Source organism: Colius striatus, chromosome 3 (genome assembly GCF_028858725.1).
Source record: "Colius striatus isolate bColStr4 chromosome 3, bColStr4.1.hap1, whole genome shotgun sequence".
Lineage (NCBI taxonomy): Eukaryota > Metazoa > Chordata > Aves > Coliiformes > Coliidae > Colius > Colius striatus.
In genome coordinates this window covers 15635881-15659004 of record NC_084761.1, presented here as the reverse complement: position 1 = coordinate 15659004, position 23124 = coordinate 15635881, and the positions used below count along the sequence as shown (strand labels likewise).

The 23124-nt window shown below is 56.5% G+C and overlaps 4 protein-coding genes across 11 annotated transcripts in view; 2 read left to right on the top strand and 2 right to left on the bottom strand.

Annotated features, from left to right (window-relative positions):
* Positions 1-1055: 1055 nt before the first annotated feature.
* LOC104550318 (chemerin-like receptor 1) lies at positions 1056-9595 on the bottom strand. 2 transcript variants are annotated; one of them, XM_061993078.1, is made up of 3 exons: positions 9569-9595; positions 9194-9317; positions 1056-3387 (listed from the first exon to the last, which is right to left on the bottom strand). In XM_061993078.1, the coding sequence occupies exon 3, from the start codon at positions 3367-3369 to the stop codon at positions 2284-2286; it is 1086 nt and encodes a 361-aa protein (XP_061849062.1). In that variant the 5' UTR covers positions 3370-3387; positions 9194-9317; positions 9569-9595; the 3' UTR covers positions 1056-2283. The 2 variants fall into 2 exon arrangements, with proteins under 2 accessions (XP_061849062.1, XP_061849060.1); XM_061993076.1 differs by lacking the exons at positions 9194-9317; positions 9569-9595 and adding an exon at positions 3862-4470.
* Positions 4682-10908, top strand: SHMT1 (serine hydroxymethyltransferase 1). Of its 3 annotated transcripts, none has more exons than XM_061993072.1 (12): positions 4682-4737; positions 5982-6108; positions 6663-6808; positions 7099-7214; positions 7302-7462; positions 7615-7696; positions 7923-8135; positions 8400-8516; positions 8823-8945; positions 9224-9340; positions 9514-9624; positions 10059-10908. In XM_061993072.1, the coding sequence occupies exons 2-12, from the start codon at positions 6007-6009 to the stop codon at positions 10226-10228; spliced, it is 1458 nt and encodes a 485-aa protein (XP_061849056.1). In that variant the 5' UTR covers positions 4682-4737; positions 5982-6006; the 3' UTR covers positions 10229-10908. The 3 variants fall into 3 exon arrangements, with proteins under 3 accessions (XP_061849056.1, XP_061849058.1, XP_061849057.1); XM_061993074.1 differs by lacking the exon at positions 4682-4737 and adding an exon at positions 4808-4881; XM_061993073.1 differs by lacking the exon at positions 4682-4737 and adding an exon at positions 5093-5142.
* SMCR8 (SMCR8-C9orf72 complex subunit) lies at positions 10732-20881 on the bottom strand. Its single transcript, XM_061993071.1, has 2 exons — positions 18133-20881; positions 10732-15457 (listed from the first exon to the last, which is right to left on the bottom strand). Exons 1-2 carry the CDS (start codon positions 20484-20486, stop codon positions 15004-15006), a joined length of 2808 nt encoding a protein of 935 aa, XP_061849055.1. The 5' UTR covers positions 20487-20881; the 3' UTR covers positions 10732-15003.
* The window catches only part of TOP3A (DNA topoisomerase III alpha), a 13501-nt gene continuing 11106 nt past the window's right edge, over positions 20730-23124 (top strand). The window contains exons 1-3 of one of the 5 annotated variants that reach the window (XM_061993066.1): positions 20730-20974; positions 21214-21467; positions 22651-22710. In XM_061993066.1, coding sequence (XP_061849050.1) covers positions 21282-21467; positions 22651-22710 — 246 coding nt within the window. In that variant the 5' untranslated portion in view covers positions 20730-20974; positions 21214-21281. Of the gene's footprint in view, positions 20975-21119; positions 21468-22650; positions 22711-23124 lie in introns of those variants that run through there. The other 4 variants (XM_061993067.1, XM_061993069.1, XM_061993068.1 and 1 more) reach the window with 4 other exon arrangements.

The window sequence follows — 23124 nt, the reverse complement described above, 5'->3', positions numbered from 1 at the left end:
TTACGTGGGCTCTGCAAACAGATAAGGAGAACCAGAGAGAGCAAACACAGGTCTGCACAACCTTGACACAGCAATCGATGCTGTAGTTTACCACCAGGAGCGAGTAAATGGCCCTGGAGCTGCATGCTGCATAGCAAACATTGCAGTTCCATCAGGATGACAGGCAGCAATTTGTGGCAAAGGGTAAATCTCTCTGTTCATTCATGCTTGACATATGGATGGTCTTGTTCCACTCCCTGTTCTCAGTGGGTGTATGTGTGAATTTAAGGTTAAGTACATGCATGCCTGTAGGATCATGACCTTCCTTTAATATTGCATGGCCTAGCAGACCCATAATTAATCCCTAACATGTCTGAGTGACAGCTCCTTCCCAGTAGCGTCATCCACACAGAAGAGCGAGGTACGTGTAAATGTGTGCATTGAGGCTGGGAGTCAGAGATTTTCCAGCCGTGGGAGCAGTGAGGCTCCGAGGCAGGTTTGTGACAGGATGAGCAGGACAAAAGGGAGCATGGGCCACTCTACAGGCAGATGAGAGGAGTGATACAGTCATCTCCTCATTCAGCTGTCTAGGGTGGGCTGGGAGTGACAGGACTTTTTACATCTCCAACATTTTACACCACCACATTTTACACCACCAACAAACTATGAGAATCAAAGCAGTTCAAAGGCTGATCAAGCCTGGGAAGAAAACCCCCACCATCTTCATCTTGAACTGTTTGCAAATGTGAAACTTTACCAGGCGCAGCTCAGCCACATTTGCTCTTCCTTCTTCTCAAAATCACTGGTCTTCAAATGTGCCAAAATGTCTGAAACACACTGATAAAGCAGAACTGAGGGCGGGCAGTCAGGTCCACATGGACAGGGTGCCCTGGCAAGTCCTCACACCCAGGTCAAGTCCCATCTACTTCAGACATGAAAGTTGCTGCTAATGCTAGTAGTTCCCAAATTCTGGGTATTTAATCTTTTTATCTAGTCATTTTGTCATTGAAGATGAGGATGATCAGTCTGGTTGGATCAACAAGTGTTTTATCACCCAGGCAAGACAACAGGCTTGGTACATTTTACATCTGTTTAATGGGGTTTGGTATTTGTTCACCAACAGTACAAAAGGTTGGATCCCCACTACTTCAGGGCTGCAGACACGGCAAGCACAGACACAGACAAGCATTGCTCAGAAACAGTTATGCTGTATAAACTTTAAACCAGAGTAACGGGAGCACAATCAGTAATTTGCCCTGCCACACATCTGGGCAGAGAAAAGATGAGTGTCTTACTAGCTATTCCAGACCCTACAAAAACACATGTAGCGAGTTCATGTAACCCTGTTTGTTTAAAAGATACATGTGTGGGAGTGCCTTCAAGGGATTCCACTGCAAATTCGTGCTGCTTTTTAAAGATTATTTTCTCCTTAAGCTTTAGCAGCCCATTTGTCAACTGGAATGATACATGGGAAAGGACTTCTGTATTTTCTTTACTGATTTAATTACAAGGGACTTTGGGAAGAGCTCTCCCCACCCTCCTCTCCTCTGGACAGCCAAAATGCCAGCACAGCCATACACCTCCAGCACAGCTGTATTCCACCACTGCAGCTGCACTCATTTTGCCTCACGGTGGAAGCCCCACCAAGATGAGCTGCCAGGAAAGTCTGGCAAGGGCACAGAAGATCTCCCATCAGCTCGCCACGTGCAAATGCACTGTAGGCAGATGAACCCAGTGGAGCTGCAAATAGCATTTGTTCCCAAATGCCACCCTGGTGACCCTGGGCCCAGCTGGGCAGCATGGAGAGCACCTGAGAGCTCCCTCCTTGGGAGCCAGGAGGAGAGGACTGCAAAGGGAGCTCTGCCAACCGAGCCACAAGTCTGGTGCATTTTATGTGAAGGGTGGTCTGTAAGAAACTGGAAGCTGTAACACATCAGCAGCGCTGAGGCAACCACGTCTGAGGACTGCAGCCACCACCCAGGCTGTGGTTGCCCTCAGCATGGCCAGCCAGGGAGACATTGTATGATGGACCAGAGGGGATGGAAAAGATACAGGGAAACAGCCACAGAAGTAGCACAAGGAGCAAAATGTACTTTGACTTTCCCACCCTGTTGCAGCTCCAGATGGTTGTTTCATTTTCATAATATATTAAGTCACCATAAGTTTGAGATACCTCCAAAATGTCAAGTCACATTTTGCTAGCGTGCACAGCCCTTTGTAGTCCCCAGTCCTACAACTGCAGCTCAGAAATGAGGGGAAAATGCAGAGAGCAGAAGCTGCCCCTCCACACCAGCACCCACCTGCTCAGACCCTTGGGATCTCTGCTTCCGAAGCAGACCTGGACTTTCGCCTGCTGGCCAGGCTACCCAGCACAGACTCCTCGCTGAAGGCCCCTTCAAAGGTGGACAGAATGGACTGGCAAAACTTCTCCTTGAAATCTGGCCCCACAAATACATACAGGATGGGGTTGATACAGCTGTTGAAGAAAGCAAGGCTGGAAACCAAGGGGATCCCTATGTAAAGGGCCATTTTCATCTCATGGCTGGAAGAATTTTTGGATATTTCCAGCAAGGAGAAGACATGGTAGGGGAAATAACAGAGGAAAAAGGAGACGGTGACAGCAATGATAATTCGGTACGGCTTCGCAGAGTTGGCTAACTGCCTCCTTTTCAGTTTGACAGCAACAATGCTGTAGCAGATGAGAATCACTGTGAAAGGGATGAGGAACCCACACAAGAACCGCGTTACGATCATGGCTTTGTGGCGCACCCTCCACAGCCTCCGCGTTCCCTCGGTCGTGTAGTCGTCGGACAGCGCAAAATTATTATAGCAGGTGGTGACGTTCCTGGAACTGACCACAGTGTCCCGAAAGACGAGGTACGGGGAGCTGAGGAGGAGAGCCAGGACCCACGTCCCCAGCGCGATCCTGGCCGCCAGCTCCGGTCTCCGGCGGTTGTGACACCAGACGGGAAAGGCGACTGAAACACAGCGGTCCATGCTGATGACCGTCAGGAGGAAGACGCTGGCGAACATGTTGAGGAAGGCGATGGTGCTATTCAGCTTGCACAGGAGCTTCCCAAACGGCCAGTGGAAGCCCAGGGCGGTGTAGGCAATGCTGAGGGGCAGGAAAAAGGTGAAGATGAAATCAGCAACGGCAAGGTTGAGGAACCAGACAGAGTTCACCGTCTTCTTCATCTTGAAGCCAGTGATCCAGATGACGAGGCCGTTGCCTGTCACCCCCAGCAGGCAGGCAATGCCATACACCACCATGGAGAGGATGTGCATGCTCTTCTGGAGGCTGGAGTAGTAGTCGTGGGCAGTGGCATTCTCCAGCGGCACAGTGGGGGAACTGGCAGGGAAGGGGGAAGTGGAAGAAGAGCTGCTCTCCATCGCCAGGAAGCCAGAGTCCTGAAACCATAACAGCACATGCTGCTGTTATCTGCAGCTCCTATGGCTCAAGAGAGGTGAAAATCTTTGCTAGCAGCTGTGCCAAATGTGTATGCAGAGGTAGATTGTGTAACTTCATTTATAATTAATATAAAGTCCTTCTCTACAGCATCTGTATGTCACAGAAACCACCGTGACCAGAGAATCCTCCCCCAGGTATCAGAACACCCCACTGATGGAAACCCAAATCTCTCAGCCATGACAAGGCCTTTCCAGATGACCGCTGACAAGTAGGAAAAACCATCCATATTGGTAAAGATTTGAGTAAAAGATTGTTCCTTCAACAAGCACCTTCCAGGGAAGAACAGAAGGGTACCAGAGGTGTGTTCTGGTGTAACTGCCAACCCTTTACCCCCAGCTCACCCTCCCAGTGAGCCTGCCCTCATCCCTTCTGCTCACCCCAGCCCCATTTCACCCCATCCCATTGGCACTCACCACGGCGCTGTGCTCCTTTGCCACTCTGTCCAGTGATGGTGGTCTCGCCTCCCGGCTTATTGCTCTCTAGAGTGACTCATGGCTTGGGATCACGAGGAATTTAGTAGGATCCCTTATTCCTTAATCTTGTTCCTCAATTTGTGGTGCATTGATTTAACCCCTGAAGCACCGGCAGCCACAGGCCCCTTGGGCAGTTGCCCGAGCCCACCCACTAACTGGGCTTCGAAGCGCAAGGAAAACATGGCCCCACTCCCTCTTGCCCTGCTCACCCCTGCGAGGCAGCTTCTCCCTGCCCATCTTGCAGGGCTGCCCCACCATGCTGGGGTGGGCACAAGACAGGCTCTGCTCCCCATGGCAGCGGCACCACACTGGCGCTGCCAACCCGTGCCGCGGCCCGGCACGCCTGAGACGTGGCTTCGGCCAGCAGCTTGGCCGGCAGCGCCTCGGGGAACGTGCTCCCTGCCCGGTGCGGGTGGTGGGGGCTCGTCCTCCAGCTCACGGGGGAGGCGAGAGGCACCCGCGGATGGCGGTGGGGATGGGGAGGGCGCGGCAGCGGGGCCGGGGCTGCGGGATGCCGCGGCGGGGTAAAGGCCACAGCCGGGTAAAGGCCGCGGGGCGCCCGGCCAAGGTCACCCGCGCCACGGCCGCCGCGTGCCGGCAGCACCACCAGCCCCGCCCCGGCTCGGGCCAATCAAGCGCGGGCAGGAGCAACAGCGCGGCGCTGATTGGCCCAGGCACTTCCGCAGCAAGTTGCCCGCCGCCGGCCTGCCGGGGCGGAGCGAGGCGCTGATTGGCCGAGAGGCGGAGGGGCGTGTCTGAGGGGGTCAATGCTAGGCGCGCGGGCTCCCGCGGGAGCAGTGTCGGTGCCGCGGGCGGGTAGGGGCCGTGCGGGGCCGGGACAGGGCGGGCAGGCAGGGGCCGTGCGGGGCCGGGACAGGGCGGGCAGGGGCCGTGCGGGGCCGGGACGCGACGCGACCGGGACGCGACGGGCAGGGGCTGTGCGGAGGCGGGACACGGCAGGTGGGTGTGTGAGAGAGAGAGGGAGAGGAAGAGGAAGTGAGAGAGGGATAAGCGGCGCACCCTGGAGGGGGAGAGCCGAGAAGCAGCGCTGCTCCCCACCGCTGGTATCAGGGCTAGGGGAGCATGTCAGCAGGAACCTCTCTAGGTTGCGGCGGGTGCATAGCCAGGCTGGGATGGAGCCTCAGCACTGGGATTTGCAGTTAAATGCCAGGGATGGACTGGTGTCCCACCACGAGGATGGAACTGGGGGCCTTGTCTCAGGTGGGGAATGGGGAGCTCTGTGTCCCCCAGACTTCTGCAGTTCTGTGAAAGCCCTGGGTGCAAGTAATGCTATGACGAGCACTGGGGCAACACAATGGACCCAGCTGGCCTGCTCAAAGCCAGAGCAGAGCACCCTGCCCTTTCCCCAGCCCAGCTCTTCTGACAGTGGGGTTCCCTCCCAAACAGCAAGGCCCTGGGCTCGGGCAAGATGGTGGCTGATGCTCCATGGCTAGCCGGGGCAGCACCCAGCAGAGCCCTGCTAAATGGACTTTAGCAAGCTTGGCACAAGCAGCCTAAGTGTGATTGCTTAAGAACCTGCTCAAGGCCCTTCCTTGCCCTTGCAGGGTTAATGGGTAACAAGATGCATTGTTTTAAGCCAAAGCAGAAGCTGAGCTGTCACGCCTGCCTGGGAACTTGTGCTCTGCGTTATTAATGCTAGCAAGGATCGGGGGTCACATCAGGGGGCTGCTGCCAGGCCTGGGCATCATGCCTGCTGTGGAGTCAAGATGAGGCAGAGCTGCTGCTTCTTGGGGCCCTGCTCCTTGAGCTATGCTTGCTTCAGTTAAGGTTTGGGGCAGGACTCTGACCTGTGGGGGTTTGCCCTCACAGCTCTGCATGGGGGAAAGCAGTTGATAGGTTTAAGCACTCTAATTAATGAACTGGTCCTAAATTGGTGGGGAAAGCCTGACCATTGTCCTGTTACTGACCCAATGAGTGTCAGCCTGTGGCTGGTCCCTCTGGGTCTGCAGGGAAGATGTGGGATGGGAGCAGGCATGGCATGGGGATACAGCCCAGAGACACCCGGCTGCCATCTCACAGCCTCCCCTCTCCACTGGCAGGTGACCTTGGACACAGAGCAGGACAATGGCAAACTCAACACAGAGTGACAGGGGCCTCCCGAGCGCCGAGCTCTGGGCCTCCCATAATAAGATGGTAATGGAGCCGCTTGACAGCAACGACCCAGAGGTGAGAGCCCCTGCAGGGCCCCTACCCAGCAGCTGCTGCATTCATCCCCTGGACAGCGTGGGGATGCTGACCTCCTTGAGCCAGAGATGTGGCAGGGGGACAGACCAAAGCTGAGCTGATGGGACCCATCCATCCTCCCTGCCTGCTCTGCCTGCAGCTAGAGAGGGAGAGAGAGGACATCTTCCAACCATCTGTAGAAAACATGTTTGTAACTGCATCTATTGCTTATATCCCCCTGCTTGAAGCTCTGATGTCCACACCAGACCAGCTGGCCCACACAACCAGGCGGCAGCTGCCCTTGACCCTCAAGCCCAAATGACATCTGATTTATCTGGCAGCTTCCTGGCAGGTAGAAACCCCAAACATGGCCTGGGACTGGATATATAAACTGTTTGGGATCAGCTGTACGAAGAAGGGAACTTGTCTCCCTTCTCCAACACCTTTTCAGGCCTCTCTCTGACACCATCCTCTCCAAGGTGCATCTCCTACTGCATAACATCCATATCTCTGTGCAGAGCCAGCATGGGTGAGGCTGTTTCTTTCCTCTCCCAAAGGTGCACAACATCATCAAGAAGGAGAAGCAGCGGCAGCGGCTGGGGCTGGAGTTAATTGCATCGGAGAACTTTGCGAGCCGAGCGGTCCTAGAGGCCCTGGGATCCTGCATGAACAACAAATACTCAGAGGGCTACCCAGGCCAGAGGTATGGGGCTGGGGCAGAGTCCCACCCAACCCACACCCTCACAGAGGGGGAACAGTAAGCTCCCATGCTGCCAGACCTCACCTTGGAGAGAAAGCAATGTCCTGGCCCTGGCAGCCAAGCTCCTCCAGGGCAGGATCTGTCCCTCTCAGCTTCTGTCGTCGGCCACATATGGAACAATCTCAGCAGGGTTACAGCTATAGCTGCTGTCCTAGTGTCTCCCCAGCTTGGTCACAGGGACAGCTCCAAGTATTAAATTTGGTTTTAACCCCTGCCCCATCCTTTACTGGCAGGTACTATGGTGGAACAGAGTTTGTGGATGAGCTGGAAAGGCTGTGCCAGAAGCGAGCACTGCAGGCATATCAGCTCGACCCCCAGAAGTGGGGTGTCAACGTCCAGCCCTACTCAGGTAACAGGGTGCTCAGAGAGCCAGGCTGGCTGCACCGGGCTGCACATATCCCAGCCCCATAACCGGCCTGATGTGCTCTCACCACAGGCTCACCTGCCAACTTCGCGGTGTACACGGCCCTGGTGGAGCCCCATGGCAGGATCATGGGGCTGGACCTGCCTGACGGGGGCCACCTCACCCACGGGTTCATGACGGACAAGAAGAAGATCTCTGCCACCTCTGTCTTCTTTGAGTCCATGCCCTACAAGGTATGGAGAGCTGCTCTAGCTGGAGCCAGGCTGTGGTGCTCATAAGTGCTGGTGCCTCTTAAGGTTAAAAGTTCTAGTGTTGGGCTCCCAGCAGTCCTCCTGTGGGATGACATCTAAACTGAGTGGGCCAAACCCTCCTCTCCCTTTCCCAGGTCAACCCCAAGACTGGTTACATTGACTATGACAAGCTGGAGGAGAATGCCCGCCTCTTCCACCCCAAGCTGATCATAGCAGGTAAGAGTCAAACCCTTACCAAGTGCTCTGGGAGCACACCCTGAAACCAGTAGCATCCTGGTCAGCCCATGGACAGCCACAGGTGCTGCAGTGCTAGAAGGAGACCTCCAACTCATCCACACTGGCAGGAGCTTGTGTGCTGTCCCCATTGTAGGGCCGGACCTGGCTCTGTCCCAGGGTCCTCCTGTGTGTGCTCCTGTTCCCCCCACATCCCGTCTCCCCACAGGCGTCAGCTGCTACTCCCGCAACCTGGACTACGCTCGCATGCGGCAGATCGCCGATGCCAACGGTGCCTATCTCATGGCTGACATGGCCCACATCAGCGGGCTGGTGGCTGCCGGTGTGGTGCCCTCGCCCTTTGACCACTGCGACGTTGTCTCCACCACCACCCACAAGACCTTGAGAGGCTGCAGGGCTGGCATGATCTTCTACCGCAAAGGTGCCTGATCCAGCTAGGGAACCGGGACAAATGCTGCCCCCAGGCCAGGGGGGCTGCAAGTTAAAGTTCCTTCCTGCTCTAAGCTGGGAAGGACGGAGGGCAGGAAGGTCCAGGGCCTCCTGGGAGCTTATGGGGAGCTTCCCAAGGCCAGCAGTGGCCCAGATTTGAAGAGGAACAACCATCATGTCTGCTCTGAGTGTCCAAGGCAGCTGGGAGGAGGGCAACTGTGCTGCCTAAGAGAATCCTCATCCTCCCCTCCCACAGGCACCCGCAGTGTGGACCCCAAGACGGGCAAGGAAACACTCTACAATCTGGAGAGCCTCATCAACCAGGCGGTCTTCCCCGGGCTGCAGGGAGGCCCACACAACCATGCCATTGCAGGTATGCACCTAGGCTGTCCACCAGCTCCAGGGCAGCAGAGGCAGCTGGCAAAGGTGTCCTGGTGGTCTCCGACTCCAGGCAACAGTGTAGGGGACTCCAATGGCCCCGAGGGGCTCATGGACTGGAGATACTGCAAGGAGCAGCCTGCCCTTGGGCTCATGGTGTTGCCACCAGCCTGGTTAGGGGAAAGGACTGACCATCACTTAGCTTCCAGGATTACTTCTGATGGTCGAGCCACACACTGCCCCTGCCACCTGTCCCAATGGGAGTCCCCAAAAGCTCACTCTCATCTGCTTTCCTCCCCAGGCATCGCTGTGGCACTGCGGCAGGCCATGACGCCTGAGTTCAAGGCTTACCAGCAGCAGGTGGTGGCCAACTGCAAGGCGCTCTCAGCAGCGCTGACGAAGATGGGCTACGACATTGTCACAGGTGAGGATGGGGCCTGGCAGTGGGACAGGGCTGACCCTTGCATGTGGCCCAGAGTCTGAAGGTGGCACACACATGGACACGATGGGCAGGTCTTTGTCCTCACATTTCCTCAGGACAGCCACAAAAGTGTTTGGAAGCAGCCTCCCCTTCCCAAGGGCAGCCTGCCTTCTGCCCCCCCAAAACCAGGAGCAGGGCCTGGCACAATTCCCAAACTCCTTTTGATGAATTTTCATGGGAGCAGCATTTACCTCAATCTAATGTCCCTCCTCTCTTTGCAGGGGGCTCTGACAACCACCTGATTCTCCTGGACCTGCGCAGCAGAGGCACTGACGGTGGCCGGGCCGAGCGGGTGCTGGAGCTCTGCTCCATCGCCTGCAACAAGAATACGTGTCCTGGTGAGGCATCTCACAAGCTCTGCTCTGCACGCTGGGCATCTCCCACAGCCTGTGCAGGACTTCCTGCAGGGCTCCCAGCTCCCAGCCAACCCCAGGCACTGGTAACCAGGCTGAAACCCTGTGTGTGGTGGTTCTGTGCCAGGTTTGATCACGTGTGGCTTCTTCTGGTGCAGGTGACATAAGCGCCCTGCGCCCCAGTGGCCTGCGGTTCGGGACACCAGCTCTCACCTCCCGTGGCTTCCAGCAGGATGACTTCCGCACCGTGGCTCAATACATCCACCGAGGTGAGGCCAGGGGCTGTGTGCATGGCTACATCTCCAGAGGGGCAGCTCCTCTGGACCACGAGGCAGAAGCTGGGTGGCCTCGCCAGCAGCTGGTGAGGAGCAACTGTCCCACTTGCACGTTGAGGTGTGGGCGAGGATATCTGGCCACAGCTGGGACCAGCCAAACCCTCCCCACTGCACAGGCAGCAGGCTGAATGCCTGGATGAAAACTGCCCCCATTCCAGCCTAGTTCCAGTTGTACTCGGGGTCCCAGACTGGTTTCCCAGGGCAGTGTGTCCCCCGCAGCTCTGCTCCTGCTCTCCCCCATCTCGGGCAGCAGCCCCAGGGCCTCCCAGGCTCTTTGTGGCAGGGCTGGGAGAGCTGTGGGCTGAGGTGGCTGGAGGCAGAGATGCTGCACCTGCGAGGGCTCACCAACGTGTCTCCCATCCTGGCAGGGATCGAGCTCACACTGCGTGTGCAGAAGGACATGAGCCCCAAGGCCACGCTGAAGGAATTCAAGGAGAAACTGGCAGAGGAGAAATACCAGAGGGAGCTGAAGGCGCTGAAAGAAGAGGTGGAAGCCTTCGCAGCAACCTTCCCACTCCCGGGGCTGCCTGTCCTGTAAGGGGAGATACCTGTGCCTGCTCCCTGGGACTGCAGCACGCTCACCCCCAGACCAATGTCCCAGTGCCTTCTCCCAGCACCTCCCTGCTGGCACTGGCTGCAGTCCAGCAGCAGCTCCTCATTTGCCTCTTACTTCTTCCCTGCTGTTTGGGGCACAGGACTCCCCCTGGGGCAATAAGCCCTTTCCCCTTCAGATGTAAGCAGGAACCCCACGGCCAGGCTCCATTCAGCTCTCACTGGCTGTGATGAGATTCATCCCAATGCCCCCACCCACAGCGCTGGGAGGGACGGTGTGGTCCATGGTGGTGGGAGCCACCCCCTCCTGTCCTTCCCTGCACCACAGACTTAGTAGCTGACACAAGGCTCCCTGCTGTCAGCCCCAGGATTCCCCTTTGTGCGCACAAACCTCTGCCTTCCAGCCTCTGTGGGCTGCAACACGGGACCACCGCCATCCCCCCCCGGGATGCCATCCCTTCCGAGCCAGCCAGCCTCTCTGGCATTGCCTCAGACCTCTCGAGCACAAAGCTTTAGGTAGAACCATTTTTTAATAAGCACGATAAAATTAAGAATGTAACCACACTGTATGACAAGAAGTAGAAGCTTTAAAAAATACAACCAAGTTGGGTTTTTTTGTATTTCAAAAATATCTCAACCCAAATAAATAATTTTTTGTTTTTAAAAGTACATTTCTCAGACTAGTCATTTGGTGTTAACGTCTGTTAAACTCTTGTGCAGTAACACTTACAGCACGACACTAAGACATGCTTCAGGGATTTCTCCCGGTCACACTCGCTCTAACTACCGCCGCAAGCATCCGGCACGCACAGGCACACACACCAACTCCACATGCAGTAATAGGATGATACAGTGCTTTAAAAGAAGATGAGACTCCACTGCAGCCTCCTCACGGCTCTGCGCCCAGCCCAGGGCCAGCGCCCAGGCGGCCTGTGGGCCCAGCTACCCTGTGCTTCTGCCTTCCAGTTAAAAGGGGTGGGCTGGAGGCCCCTCTGCTGGCGGGGTGCAGCCTGCTGCAAGGCTGTGCTGGGGGCTGGCCCGGGGCCAGGTGCTCCCCTTCAGCCTCAATTCCCAACCCGCCTCCTTACTGGAGTCTTTTCAAAGTGCAGTGATGAGCCCCCAGCACTGCCCTGCTCTCTGAGACACTGAATCCACAGCCTGAGTGGTCACCCACTGCTAGACTAGGGGGGGGTGACGGCCCCCCAAGCTCAACCAAAACCAAAGCCATAGTCCAGGGGCAGAGAGCTGGCAGCTCTCCCCCCTGACATGCCTCTCCCACCCCATACAAAGTGGTGAATATTGCTAGAGTGTAGGCAGTACTTCCCCAGGCAAGGCAAAGCAGCTCTGGAGCTGCCTACAGAAGTGATTGCTACTGGATGACAGTAAATCCGAGCACTATTCTCTGAGAAATGAAACCTGTGTAGGGTTAGTATCGCCCACTCCTATGGCTGATCCTCCTGGCGGGGATCTGAAAGCATCGGGTTAGCATAGAGCAGAGCAGGAGAAGGGAGCCCTGTGCTCCTGGCAGAAGGACAGGGGAGACTTTATCTGAAGAATTCCCCATCAGGCTTAAAAGCCTCCGCTCCCCCAGAGAGAGAGAGAGAGAGAGGCGGGCAGCAGAGCGTGCGTGCGGGAGGCGGGGGCATGCGGGCAGCACTCACAGAAGCAGGCGGCGGCCATGCGGAGTCCCGCAGCACTGGGAGGGAGGCGGGCAGGGAGGCAGGGCCCGAGCACATCGCGCTGCGGCTGCCCGGAGCCTGCCCTGCCTGGGCCAGGACGATGGCGGGACGGCGACACGGGACGGCACAGACCTGGGTTGGTTGCAGTCAGTGCGAAGGTGGAACTTGTTACAAGTCTGATAATATTGGAAACGAGTGAGGTAACACAGTGAGATGAGGAAAAAGTCTTAAAGTGCCGATACAGGGATCGTTACTGTACAGGAGCAGACGGTCAGACTGAGAGGTTACTGAGCAAGGAGGACTTCAGCTCCCGAACTACCAGCTCCACTCAGATCCCTCCTGATTGCAGCAAGGGCCAGCTGGGCACCGCTGCACCGAGGTGCCACAGCCCAGTGTAACTCCCCCTCTCCTGGAGCGGGAGCTCAGCCGTTGCCCTGCACTGAGCCAGCTCTAGGAGGAGAAGCACACCACGTGTCTCCGCAGCTCCTGCTCCAGAGCCGAGCTGCAGAGAGCGCAGAGCTCCTGGTTTGAAGTGAAGTCCCAGCAAAGCCCCCAGGGCAGCCTCCCAAATCAGAGCTGCTCTGGGGGAGAGAGATGGAGCAGGTCAGCTGGGGGGTAGTGCAAGTATTGCTCCACACAGCCTTGAATATCAGATACTACAGGCTTGGTAGAGGGAGCAAAGAGAAGCAAGTTAGTTACCAATTTATGAGTGCAACTGACTACCACAGGTCGAGGTGGCTGTGACTGATCAGTCAACCCCAACCATCCACCCTTCTCTGCCACTCTGGAGGAAGACATGAGTGAGTCAGCAGGATAAATGTTCATCCCTCCCTTCTCCAAGCCAAACAGCATCAGGTTGTTTTCTAGTAGGAAGCAAGCTCCAATGCTGAGCACTTCTCCAGAGCTGGGGTCAGGCAGAATCTTGCCTCGGCTTTAGTGTGGAAGTCACTCAAGAGTACACGAATCGACAAGGAGATGCCTCAGGTCAGTTCAGAAAGTAGGGGTTTGTGACAGGCATGGAAGCCTGTCACCAGCAGACCCAGTTCATGTGGGACAAGAGATACAGTTAGGAAAAGAAAAGGCCTTGAAACATCCTTCAAAGGGGTGCAGCCCCAAGCACCGGCACACCTCTCCCTTTGGCAAAGGCAACGCCACGCTGCTTCCCAACCATGACCTAAACACACCCTCACAACAGCCCCTGACCTTGGAAATCCCTCTGGAGAATGCCACAAGCTCAGCTTGCCCCACTGAGCTGGCCTCACTATAGGCCACCAGAAACACCGCTGCCATTTAAAATAGCCTCTGCCCTGAGGGCTCACACCCCCCGCACTGGCCCACAGCCTGTTCCAGTAGCTGTACTGAAACACAGACACTGGGGCCAAACATCAGCCTTCCCAAGGGCCCTCTCACCTTTGGGACAGGTTCTGGAGCAGTGCAGATCTCACAGAGGGGTTTAAACCAGACTGACAGACATCGGTGTCTTCACAGGGACTTCCCCAGGCACAGAGGTAGCATCACATTCATCTCCAGCACCGCCTCACATCACCATAGTAAACAGAGGTTTAAACAACATCCAAACCAAACAGGGCATCAGCTCATCCTGTACAATCTCATCCCATCATCAGAAGACTGCTAAACACAAATAAAACCAAGAATGTATTTCCTAGCAAGGCTCTTCTTGTGTAGGAGGTACCACGGAGGCTGCTGCTGCTGCCACACAGCACGAGGCAGAGCAGAGCACAGCCCGGGACTGGTGACCAGCATCTCCTACAAGACTGGAGGAGACATGCCCATGCACAAAGCCTTCTGCACCAACAGGAACAACCTGGGAGCATCACCATGTTGGCAGCACAACCTTTATGGCACAGGAGCTTTGGAAGGAAAGCCCTCAGCATCCAGGCTGGGAGAGCAGCAGTTCTGCCTTGTCCAGATCTACCCAGGAGTGTCCTGGGAGAGGTAGTCGAGACATGCCAAAGGCTCAGCAAAGCAGCAGCATGCAGTGACCCTGACCCTGCTTTACCACAAAGCACTAAAGTCAAGTCCCTGACAAAACAAAACAAAAACAAAGAACCAAAACAAAACCAAAAGAAAGTATTTTGGATACCACATAGAATCCAGTACATTCATCCCCTGTCTCTCCCCAGCCCTGGTATCTCCCCAGCCAGGCAGCCTGCTGTCTCACTGCGTAGCTTCAGCTGAATTGAAGTTAGTTTCCCCATCACAAAAAGCACCTAAAAATGAGGGGTCCCCACAAACACTGTTCAGTTCCCCCTCTTTCCTTAAATGTCCACCCTCAACCTCACACGTTTTGAGGACTCCCAGTCTCTCTCCCACCGTTCTCAGAGGTTGCCCAGCAAACAGGATGTGACACGTGAACAAGGCACAGGGCTCTACATTCACAGCAGCAGGTGCCTTGGTGCTTGCCAGTGTTAGAAACTTCTTCTCCATCCCAGATTTCAACAAAACTGAGAAAAAAAACCAGAAATCTGTCCTGGGAAGTGCCAGGAAACTCAGAAAAATGCACCAAGGGCCACACTATCTCCCACCACAACACATGGACAGGCAACTGCAAGCTTCCACTCTGCCAGGGACCTTCTGGGCTACACGCCCCCGAGACACTGGTGAAAAAACTTGACGTGGCCATTACATCTCCCCTCTAGTCTCAGTCCTGACTCCATGAAAGGGACCCACCGCATTTAGGGCTCTGGCAGAAGTGTGCAGAACAGTGAGTTATCTGGGTGGCTGCACACTAGTAAGTACTGATCCCCAAGCCAGCCCACACCTCTCTCCCCGCGCCGTAATCCCCCTGGGACGCTGCCACGATACGCTTCACAAGTTCACAGTGCCCCTTGTAATGCTGAAAACCAGAATGCCTGGTGGTTTATGGGATGGAACATCTACGTTCTTGGCTACGGGGAAGACCACAGAAGTCCAGACACGGATTTCTGTGGAGCAGAGGGCGCAAATGCATCGGCTTCTCCGGCCCTTCCCGCCGTGTGAGAGCTACCGCAGTCAGCGTCAATGTCAAGCACGGATGAGCTTTGTCAGGCTCAGAGCACGCAGGCAGACAGCCCCTGCAAGGCTAGATTTTGTACAAATAGCTGGGAACGTAGTCAAATCTGAGCAGGGGGCTGCCCCCCTGGCCGGGTTCCTGAATGTACTGCAGCTTCAGTAGCTCCGCTAGGTACTGCACGATTTTGATATCTTCATTGGCAAGGCCCAGCTGAAGCTTCAGAAAGTTCATCCTGCGATTCACAACGGATTCCTCGGGTTCCCTTTCGCTGATGGGAAGGTGCAAATGGTGGCAGAAGGCGAAGAGGAAGGCTTTTGAGCACAGCTGGGTGAGGATACTTTGGACGTGCATATAGTAGGTGCTTCCGCGCTTGATCTGGGTGCGGTGGTCGGCCAGCCGGGACACCACGGTGCCTTTGTAAAGCGGGCAGCGCAGGGTCTTGCTGTCGGTGTCCAGGATGCTGACGTAGCGGCTGTAGCGGCTCAGGGCGTGCAGCACGTTCACCCCCCCGGGAGACCCCGTCCTGAAACAGCAAGGAGAGAGGTGATGGCTGAGAGGGGGACAGGGCACACTGCGAACCTGCCATGGGAACTGTCCTGCTGCCCCACATGCTGCTGCGAGAGCCTCTGTGGGTAAGCAAAGCCTGGCACGGAAGAGAACGGCCAAATGGTCTCTCCTGACTGCCAGATCCCAAAGGAATCTCCATCCCCTGGATCCCCATGTACATGGAGCCAGTCCCCTGCCACACCTCGGGGCCGCCTCACAGAATCCCAAGGGTTGGAAGGGACCGCGAGAGATCACCTAGTCCAGCCCTCTGCCAGAGCAGGACCATCTAGAGTAGGTCACACAGGAACTCATCCAGGTGGGTTTGGAATGTCTCCAGAGGAGGAGACTCCACAACCCATCTGGGCAGCTCATTCCAGTGCTCCATCACTTTCACAGTGAAGTTTTCCCTTGTGTTTCTTTGGAACCTCTTACGTTCCAGCTTGCACTCATTGCCCCTTGTCCAATTGGACATCAGTGAGAACAGCCTGGCTCCATCCTCCTGACATGCCCCCTTTAGCTATTAATTAGATCACCCCTCAGTCTCCTCCAAGCCGAAGAGCCCCAGATCCCTCAGCCTTTCACCATAAGGGAGATGCTCCACTCCATCATCTTTGTGGCCCTGCACTGAACTCTCTCCAGCAGCTCCCTGTCCTTCTTAAACTGAGGGGCACAGAACTGGACACGATATTCCAGATGTGGTCACCTCCCTCAACAACATGGTGAGGGAGCGACAAGACAGCTCTGGAGAACAGAAGCAAACCTTGCTGCAGCTGGTAGCTCCAGAGTGTGACAACAAGGGCCCAGAAACCCAAAGCAGAGCCCCCTTACCCAGAGCTCCACCTTCCCCTGGGACAGCCGTTTCGGGAGGAAGCAGTTCAGAGGCAACCGAAGCCCCAAGCAGAGCAAAACCTTCAGCCTTCCCTTTAAACAGGAACCATCCTTAAACCAGAATATTCCCTGTCTGAGCCTAGGCATTGATCACTCAGGTGTAAACCCACAGCACATTCACAACCTACAATTATCCAACAAGCCTAAATTAAGGTTATTTAAATGCAAATGACAGGCCTACGCGCACTCTACCTTCTGCTCCTCAGTTTGGTATGGTTGAAGCTGTTTGGCTGAGATACAGCTCCCAGTCCCAAACTGGGAGACCTGGTTGAAAGGCTTCCCCGTGCCCAGGCAGCATTGGGCCTTAGGAGACACAGCACCCTCACGAGAATAATTAATTTAGCCTCTAAGTTCCTTCCCAAAGCTCTTGTACAAATGGTTTGCTGACAGCAATCACGTTAAACTCAGCCTGTAATTAACATTCCAGGGAGGAGAGCTTCAGTGACTGACACATGTTACAAGCAGTTCTTAAACCTTCAAAAAAACCCCTTTTGTTTATAAAAATTGCATCTAACCACAAACCCTGAGCAATGAGTAAACACTTAGGGCTTTTAAAAACCCCACCGACAGTCAGAGAAGTTTGGGAGCAGCTGCTGGCAGAGCTGTCGTCCTGCTGCACCAGCCCAGGAACAAGGGGAAGCTCACAGCTCAGGATAATCTCAGCAGCCACAGCCCCCAGTGACACCAGATGCAGATTTCTGCCTTTTGCTTTTTGTGTTGCTCAGAATCCAGGAGTTATTCCAGCCTGGCTCTGAGCAGTGGGGCTGCTGCTCTGAGGCGTGTCTTCCACACTGAGGCCGCCAGTACTGGCCATTCCCTGTCATACCCACGGCCAAAGAGCCCCAACACACCCCAGGAAAACACCAGGAAAATCCTTTTCATAGCAGCAACAAAGGCAGGGCCGAAATCCTGAGAGCTGAGCAATCTCCACTTGCTAATATAAACCAGGACGCCACATTTCAGGCCTGGGGGTCGGGCAAGGGGTGCTGGCTTTCATCATGGTCCCCAACCTGAGCAGAAGTTTCCTTTGCACCTGGGCTCCAACCCCAACACCGCAGCCCACACAGCTCCATGGGCCTTTTTCTTTTCTTTCCCTGCTCTAAGGCTTGTGATAAGTCTCTGTCCATCTGCATCTCCTTGAAGAGGGCCCAGTAGCTCCACGGGCTCCGTCCTCTGCCCTTCCCCACACAACACCCGGCCGGCATGCCTTTACTGACATAGCCCAGGGTGCTGCAACTCCCTGATCCCCATTTCTGACCTCCCCATCCCATCGACAGAGCATCAGCTTTTCATGCAGGTCTGCAAGGGAAAAAAATACCCTCCCTGTATCAAAACATTCACTTCCAAAACCAATGTTCCATCTAGAAATGTCCAGAGAGTTGAGGAAAGTCGAGGGCACAAGGGGACTCTCGGAGCATGCCGCTGTCACATCAGCCAGGAAACCACTGGGAAACTACTGGGTCATGCTTGGCTGGGCAAAGGCCTAAAGCAGAGGGAAACCTCCTGGCCAAATAACTGCTGTGAGTCAGGCGGCAAGCGCTCAGCGCAGGTTTTAGATATTGACTCTCCAGTGAAGCTGGATATAAAGAGACAGGCAGATCTCCCTCCCTTCAAAACACATCCCACGAGCTGAAAGTCACATCAGCTGTGCAGGAAATCAGAGGCCGCTGCTGTGCTCCCACTCTCCTCTGCAATTCTCACTGAGGAGGAGAAGTTTGTATCATACACCTCAACCCCGACAAAGCAGAGAGACTCTCGATTTACCTCTGGAGCCCGATCAGCTTCCACTTCTGGAAATCCAGCAGGTGCAGAGGGGAGGTGACCCAGTGCTTCACGGGCTTGGCGTAAACGGCGCCGTTGGGCACGAAGATGGAGAGCGCCGTCACCAGCTTCCTCACGACGGCTTCCTCCTCCCCCAGCACGACCAGGGTCCTGCCGCTGAGCAGGGAGTAGATGGCGGGGTGGGCGAAGGGGTACTGCCTGATGAAGCGCAGCGCGCCCTGGCCAGCCCTCTTCCTGTGCCTGTCGCCCGCCCGGCAGCCGGGGTGCGCGGGGGACGGCGTCCTGTCGGAGCACGTGGAGGCGGCGCTGCTGATGTAGCTGGTGGAGTCCGAGCACTCGTCCAGGCTGCTCTTACTGACCTCCCTGCTGCCCGTGAGGTAGCGAGAGTCCAGCTCGTAGGGCAGGAGCCCCCCCGAGACGCCCTCGTGGGAGGGGAATCCCCCGAAGGCCCCGTGCAGCCCCTGCTCGGCCTCACGGTAGGGCTGCGGGGGGATCCTCACCACCCCGTCCTCGTCGCAGGGCTTCTGCCCCAGCTCGGCCAGAGGCTCGAGGAAGCCGGGACTCTCCTTCCCGATGCAACAGGCGGAATCGACCTGCACCAGGGCTTCCTGGTTGGCAGCGTCCTCCCGCTGCTCAGCGCCGGCCGGGGCCGGCTTGGGGGCGAAGCGCAGGCCCCCGTCTTCGTCATCCGCGTAGGGCTCCTCGTTAATGGCACTTGGGTAGCTGGCCTTGAAATCCTCCGGGATGAGCGCCTCGGAGGGGCAGGTGCTGAGCACCTCGATGCTGTCCTCGCTGACGGTGCGCCGGCTGCCCACCTTGCTCCTGCCCGCCTGGGGGCTGGGGCTGACAGGCAGGCTGGCCTGGCTCTCCGATTTCGTCAGGCCAGACGCAGACTTCTCGGTCCCCAGGACCTCGATGCTCTCGCCGCTGCTGATGCTGCCTTTGAGATCCGCGTCCAGGTAGTCCAGGTTGTCCTGCTGCTCGAACGTGACGGACTCGGACATTCTGGACTCCTGGGAGTCCTTCATTTCCTGCTCCATCTTGATGGGCACACACTCCACGCTGGACTTGTAGGAGCCCAGGCTGATGACCACTTTAGGGGCCGAGGACTCTTCCAAACACTTTCTATCGATGTCATCGTGACCGAGCCCCTGGCAGCCTCTGTACTGGTTTTCAGGTTGTTTCTCGTCCAGAAGGGACACATCCTCGAAAAGAAAGTTGGTTACTCTTTGCTGCTTTAGAAGTGCCCGGCTGATCTGTTCTGTCAGGAGATAGCACATGTCCCCTCTGAAAGTCCTCTCGATCTGGTACAACTGGTCGAGGGTCTGGGTGAAAAAATAAACGTCGCAGAGTTCCTCCAGCGTCTTGAGCTTCTTGTCAAAGCACTTGGCAGACTTGGCTTTGATGAGCTTGGGGGTATAGGAGGGCATGTGATTGTAAAGTTGCATTTCACCGGCCTCAGCGAGGTCTGAGGCTGCCGGGTCCTGCTCACTGCCCGCGTCAGCCTGCTCCAGCGCACACTCTGGCTCATAGGGGTGGAAGTCGGACTCCTTCAGCTTCCTGTAGGGATACGACCTGATCTGTTTCAGCAGATCTTGGTGCTCGATAATGGACTTTTCCACGCTGGCCAGCTCGTTGGCCTTCTCGATGGCTTGGGTGGTGTAATACCCTTTGTCGTTGGCTTTCTTCTGTATCTCAGTCTCGTTGTGCAGCACAGTCCTCGTGTAGTCAAGATCCTTCAGCTTCTTCTCCAGTTCGTTCGCGAAGGCTTTCCTGTTCCCTGTCTTGAGGCATTCAGAGGCTTTGGAGAACTCGGCGGAGAGTTCCTGAAACTGCTGCATGATTTTGTGCTCGTCAGCAGAAATGTAGGCCATGCAGAAGGGCCTGACGAAACCCCTGGCTTCGAGGTCATACAGAGTCAAATGGTGGACGTAGGCGAAGGCCCCTTCCTTCGAGTCCCCCAGCACCACCTTGGAGTCCTCCACAAAGTTCAGCTTCGGGTAGGCAGAGCCGGGAGGGTGCCCCACGAAGGACGCCTGGTAATCCACAGACATGATCCGCAGGGAAAAGTAGTTGAGGTCGAAGGTGCCCGACACTTTGGCGTCATCGGGGATGGTCAGGAGGGGCTGAGGCCCCACTTGCTCCGAGAACTCGGAGATGAGGATGAAGTCCCGGGTGAACTTGGAGCTGGCGACCTTGGCCCAGGGGTTGGCACCGTGGCTGGAGAAGGGGAAGAGAGGCACCGAGTACTCCTCGGGCAGGGGCGGCTCGCTGTACAGCGCATCGTCCAACTGCTCCTCTCTGGTGAAGGCCACCACGTCAGGGGCGCTGATCATATTTCCCGCAGGAGGGGACCGACATGGAGCGGCGAGGCCCTCCCCGGAGCGTCCAGACCCGCCACCGCCGGGCCCTGCGGGAGGCCCCCTCCCGCAACCTCAGCCCCCTGCTCCCGCCGCCTCCGCTCGCCTCACGCCTCCGCCATGGCCCGGCGCCGCTCAGCCGCCTCCCTCACGGCCGCCGCAGCCCCGCAGCCATCTTGGGGTCACATGACGCCGCGTCCTCTCCCCCGGAAGCGAAGCGGCCGCCGCCGCCTCCCCGCGCCCTCGCCTTTGCTTTCGTCCATCGCCGGCTCTCGCTGTCACGTAGCCGCGGGAGGAGGCGGTGGGACGGCAGGGAGGGGGCAGACGGCCGCGGGCCGCCGTGGGGCATCCGGGGAGCCGCAGTTCCCGCCCAGGCGCGGCCGCGCTTTACGGCAGGACGTAACGGCGCGGGAAGGCGCGGGAAGGCGCGTCCCGTCCCGCCGGCGGGTGCGGCAGCGCGCGCGGTGCGTGAGGGACAGCGGGTCCGGAGCGGGGAGCCGGCGCGCGGCGGCACGGCGGCACGGCGGGGAGGGGGCCGGCCCGGGCGGGGGAGAGCTCGGCGGAGCGGACCCGCCCCGCCCCGCCGGCGGACAGCGCCGGGGCCGTCAGGCAGAGGAGACCCCGCGCCCTCCCGGGGTCGACGGGTGAAGGCTGCCCGGGGCCTTGCAGGCACCGTTCAGCGATCACTGTCCATCCTCAGCAGGCCCCGGCCGCAGGACAAGGACCCAGCAGCATGCCGTGGCCCGCCGGGAGCTGCCGGCGCCCCCTGCCATGACCCTTGGAGCGCGGCTCTTCGCCAGCTGCGGGGTGAGGATGCTGCCGCAGCCCTGGCGCCTCTTCTCCCGGGCTGCAGAGGACATGGCCTTGCAGAGGATCCGGAAGGTCCTGTGCGTGGCCGAGAAGAACGATGCTGCCCGAGGGATTGCAGATCTGCTCTCCAACAGCAGGATGCGACGGGTAGGAATGCACCACATCTCCTTACCCCTCCCTGGCACACATAGGCCTGGCTCAGCTGGCTAGAGAGGCTCAGCTCACCAGGGCCACTGTGCAGCGCAGCCCTGGGCCTGGGTACAGCCTGTGTGGCGGGTACAGCCTGTGTGGCAGCCCCAGCCACAGAGCTTGGCGTGAGCAGGCGTGCTCAGCACCTGCAATATCCTGCACTATTTTTGTCTCTGTCCGCTTGTGGCCACACAAGGGTACAAGGACAGCTTGCTTTTGTGGACAAACACCAGTTGCCCAAATATATTTGGGTGTCTCTGACCTCTTTTCCTTGTGACTTAATTCCTGTTGGAATCTAGATACGCTCCTGCTGCCCCAACTGCCTTCCCTGGGCGCTGAGCTCCGTGGTGGGGGCTCCCTGAGTCATTCCTGGCTTTGCAGCGTATGTGAAAGGCTTCAGGAACTGAAACCATCTGTTGGCGTATATTTCCCTGTCAAAAAGCACCACTTACACCACATCAGCAAGCGTTAGGGGGTTTTACCAAGGTTCAGATAATAAAGCAAAGATGGCCTGTGGTTTGGAGAAGAAATGTTCAGAGATCTGTCTTCCCTGCTGCTTTGTTTTGTGTCCTTTAACAGTTTGCATAATTGCTTGGTATCTCCAAGCTAAGGAACTAGGAGGTGCTTCTAGACAGTGATAGTCGAACGGAAGGTGTTCTGAGAACCTGAGTGCTGACAGTTCCAATCAAGGAAGATACAGTGCTGCTTTTGTAGAATAATCAGCAAACGCCCAAACTGGAAACTCCCACGAGTCTCAGTGAGGTGGAAGGCAGTCTTGGGGACCTGAACCTCACACACTAATTGTTGTTTGGAGTGAGGCAGTTGTTTGTCAGGATTGTAACTGGCCATCCCTATTGAACAAGCCCGTCCCCCTCTGTCTGCCATTGCCGAGTGGGATGATAACCCTGGCATCCTTCAGACATTGTTTAAAATAATCTTAGGATCAGAAAGCAGCATTTCAATGGCTCCATGAGTGTCATGTGCAGTTTCCATTCACCCTGCTATAGTTTCCCATTCCTGCAGTGCCTGGTCTTCACTTCGCTGTCTCTGCTCTGCTGTACCAGACCGTGTAAAGCAAGGGGGGAACGCGTTTGGTTTCTGTGAGGAGACAGAAACTCAGCACCTCTCCTTTTCCTTCTAGCGAGAGGGGTTTTCCAAGTTCAACAAGATCTATGAATACGACTACCAGCTGTTTGGTCAGGTAGAGTTTTCTTTCATTCTACTGCTGGATTAGTGCAAAATGCTGATTAAGAAATTCCTCTTGTCAGAAGTTACGAAACACATACCCGGTGATGGGGACGTTTTGTCTAAAGGTGAGAAAAAGACAGATGTTCTTTCCTTGGCTCAACTACTGACGTGGTTTGAGCCCCTCACTACAAGAGGGACACTGAGGTGCTGGAGCGTGTCCAGAGACGGGCAGCAGAGCTGGGGAAGGGTCTGGAGCACAAGTCTGATGTCCCCATCAGCTGAGGGAACTGGGGGTGTTCACCCTGGGGGAGGCTAAGGGGATACTTTCTTGCTCTCTGCCTGACAGGAGGTTGTATCAAGGTGAGGGTTGGTCTCTCCTCCCAAGTTACAAGGGACAGGACAAGAGGAAACTGTCTCAAGTTGCACC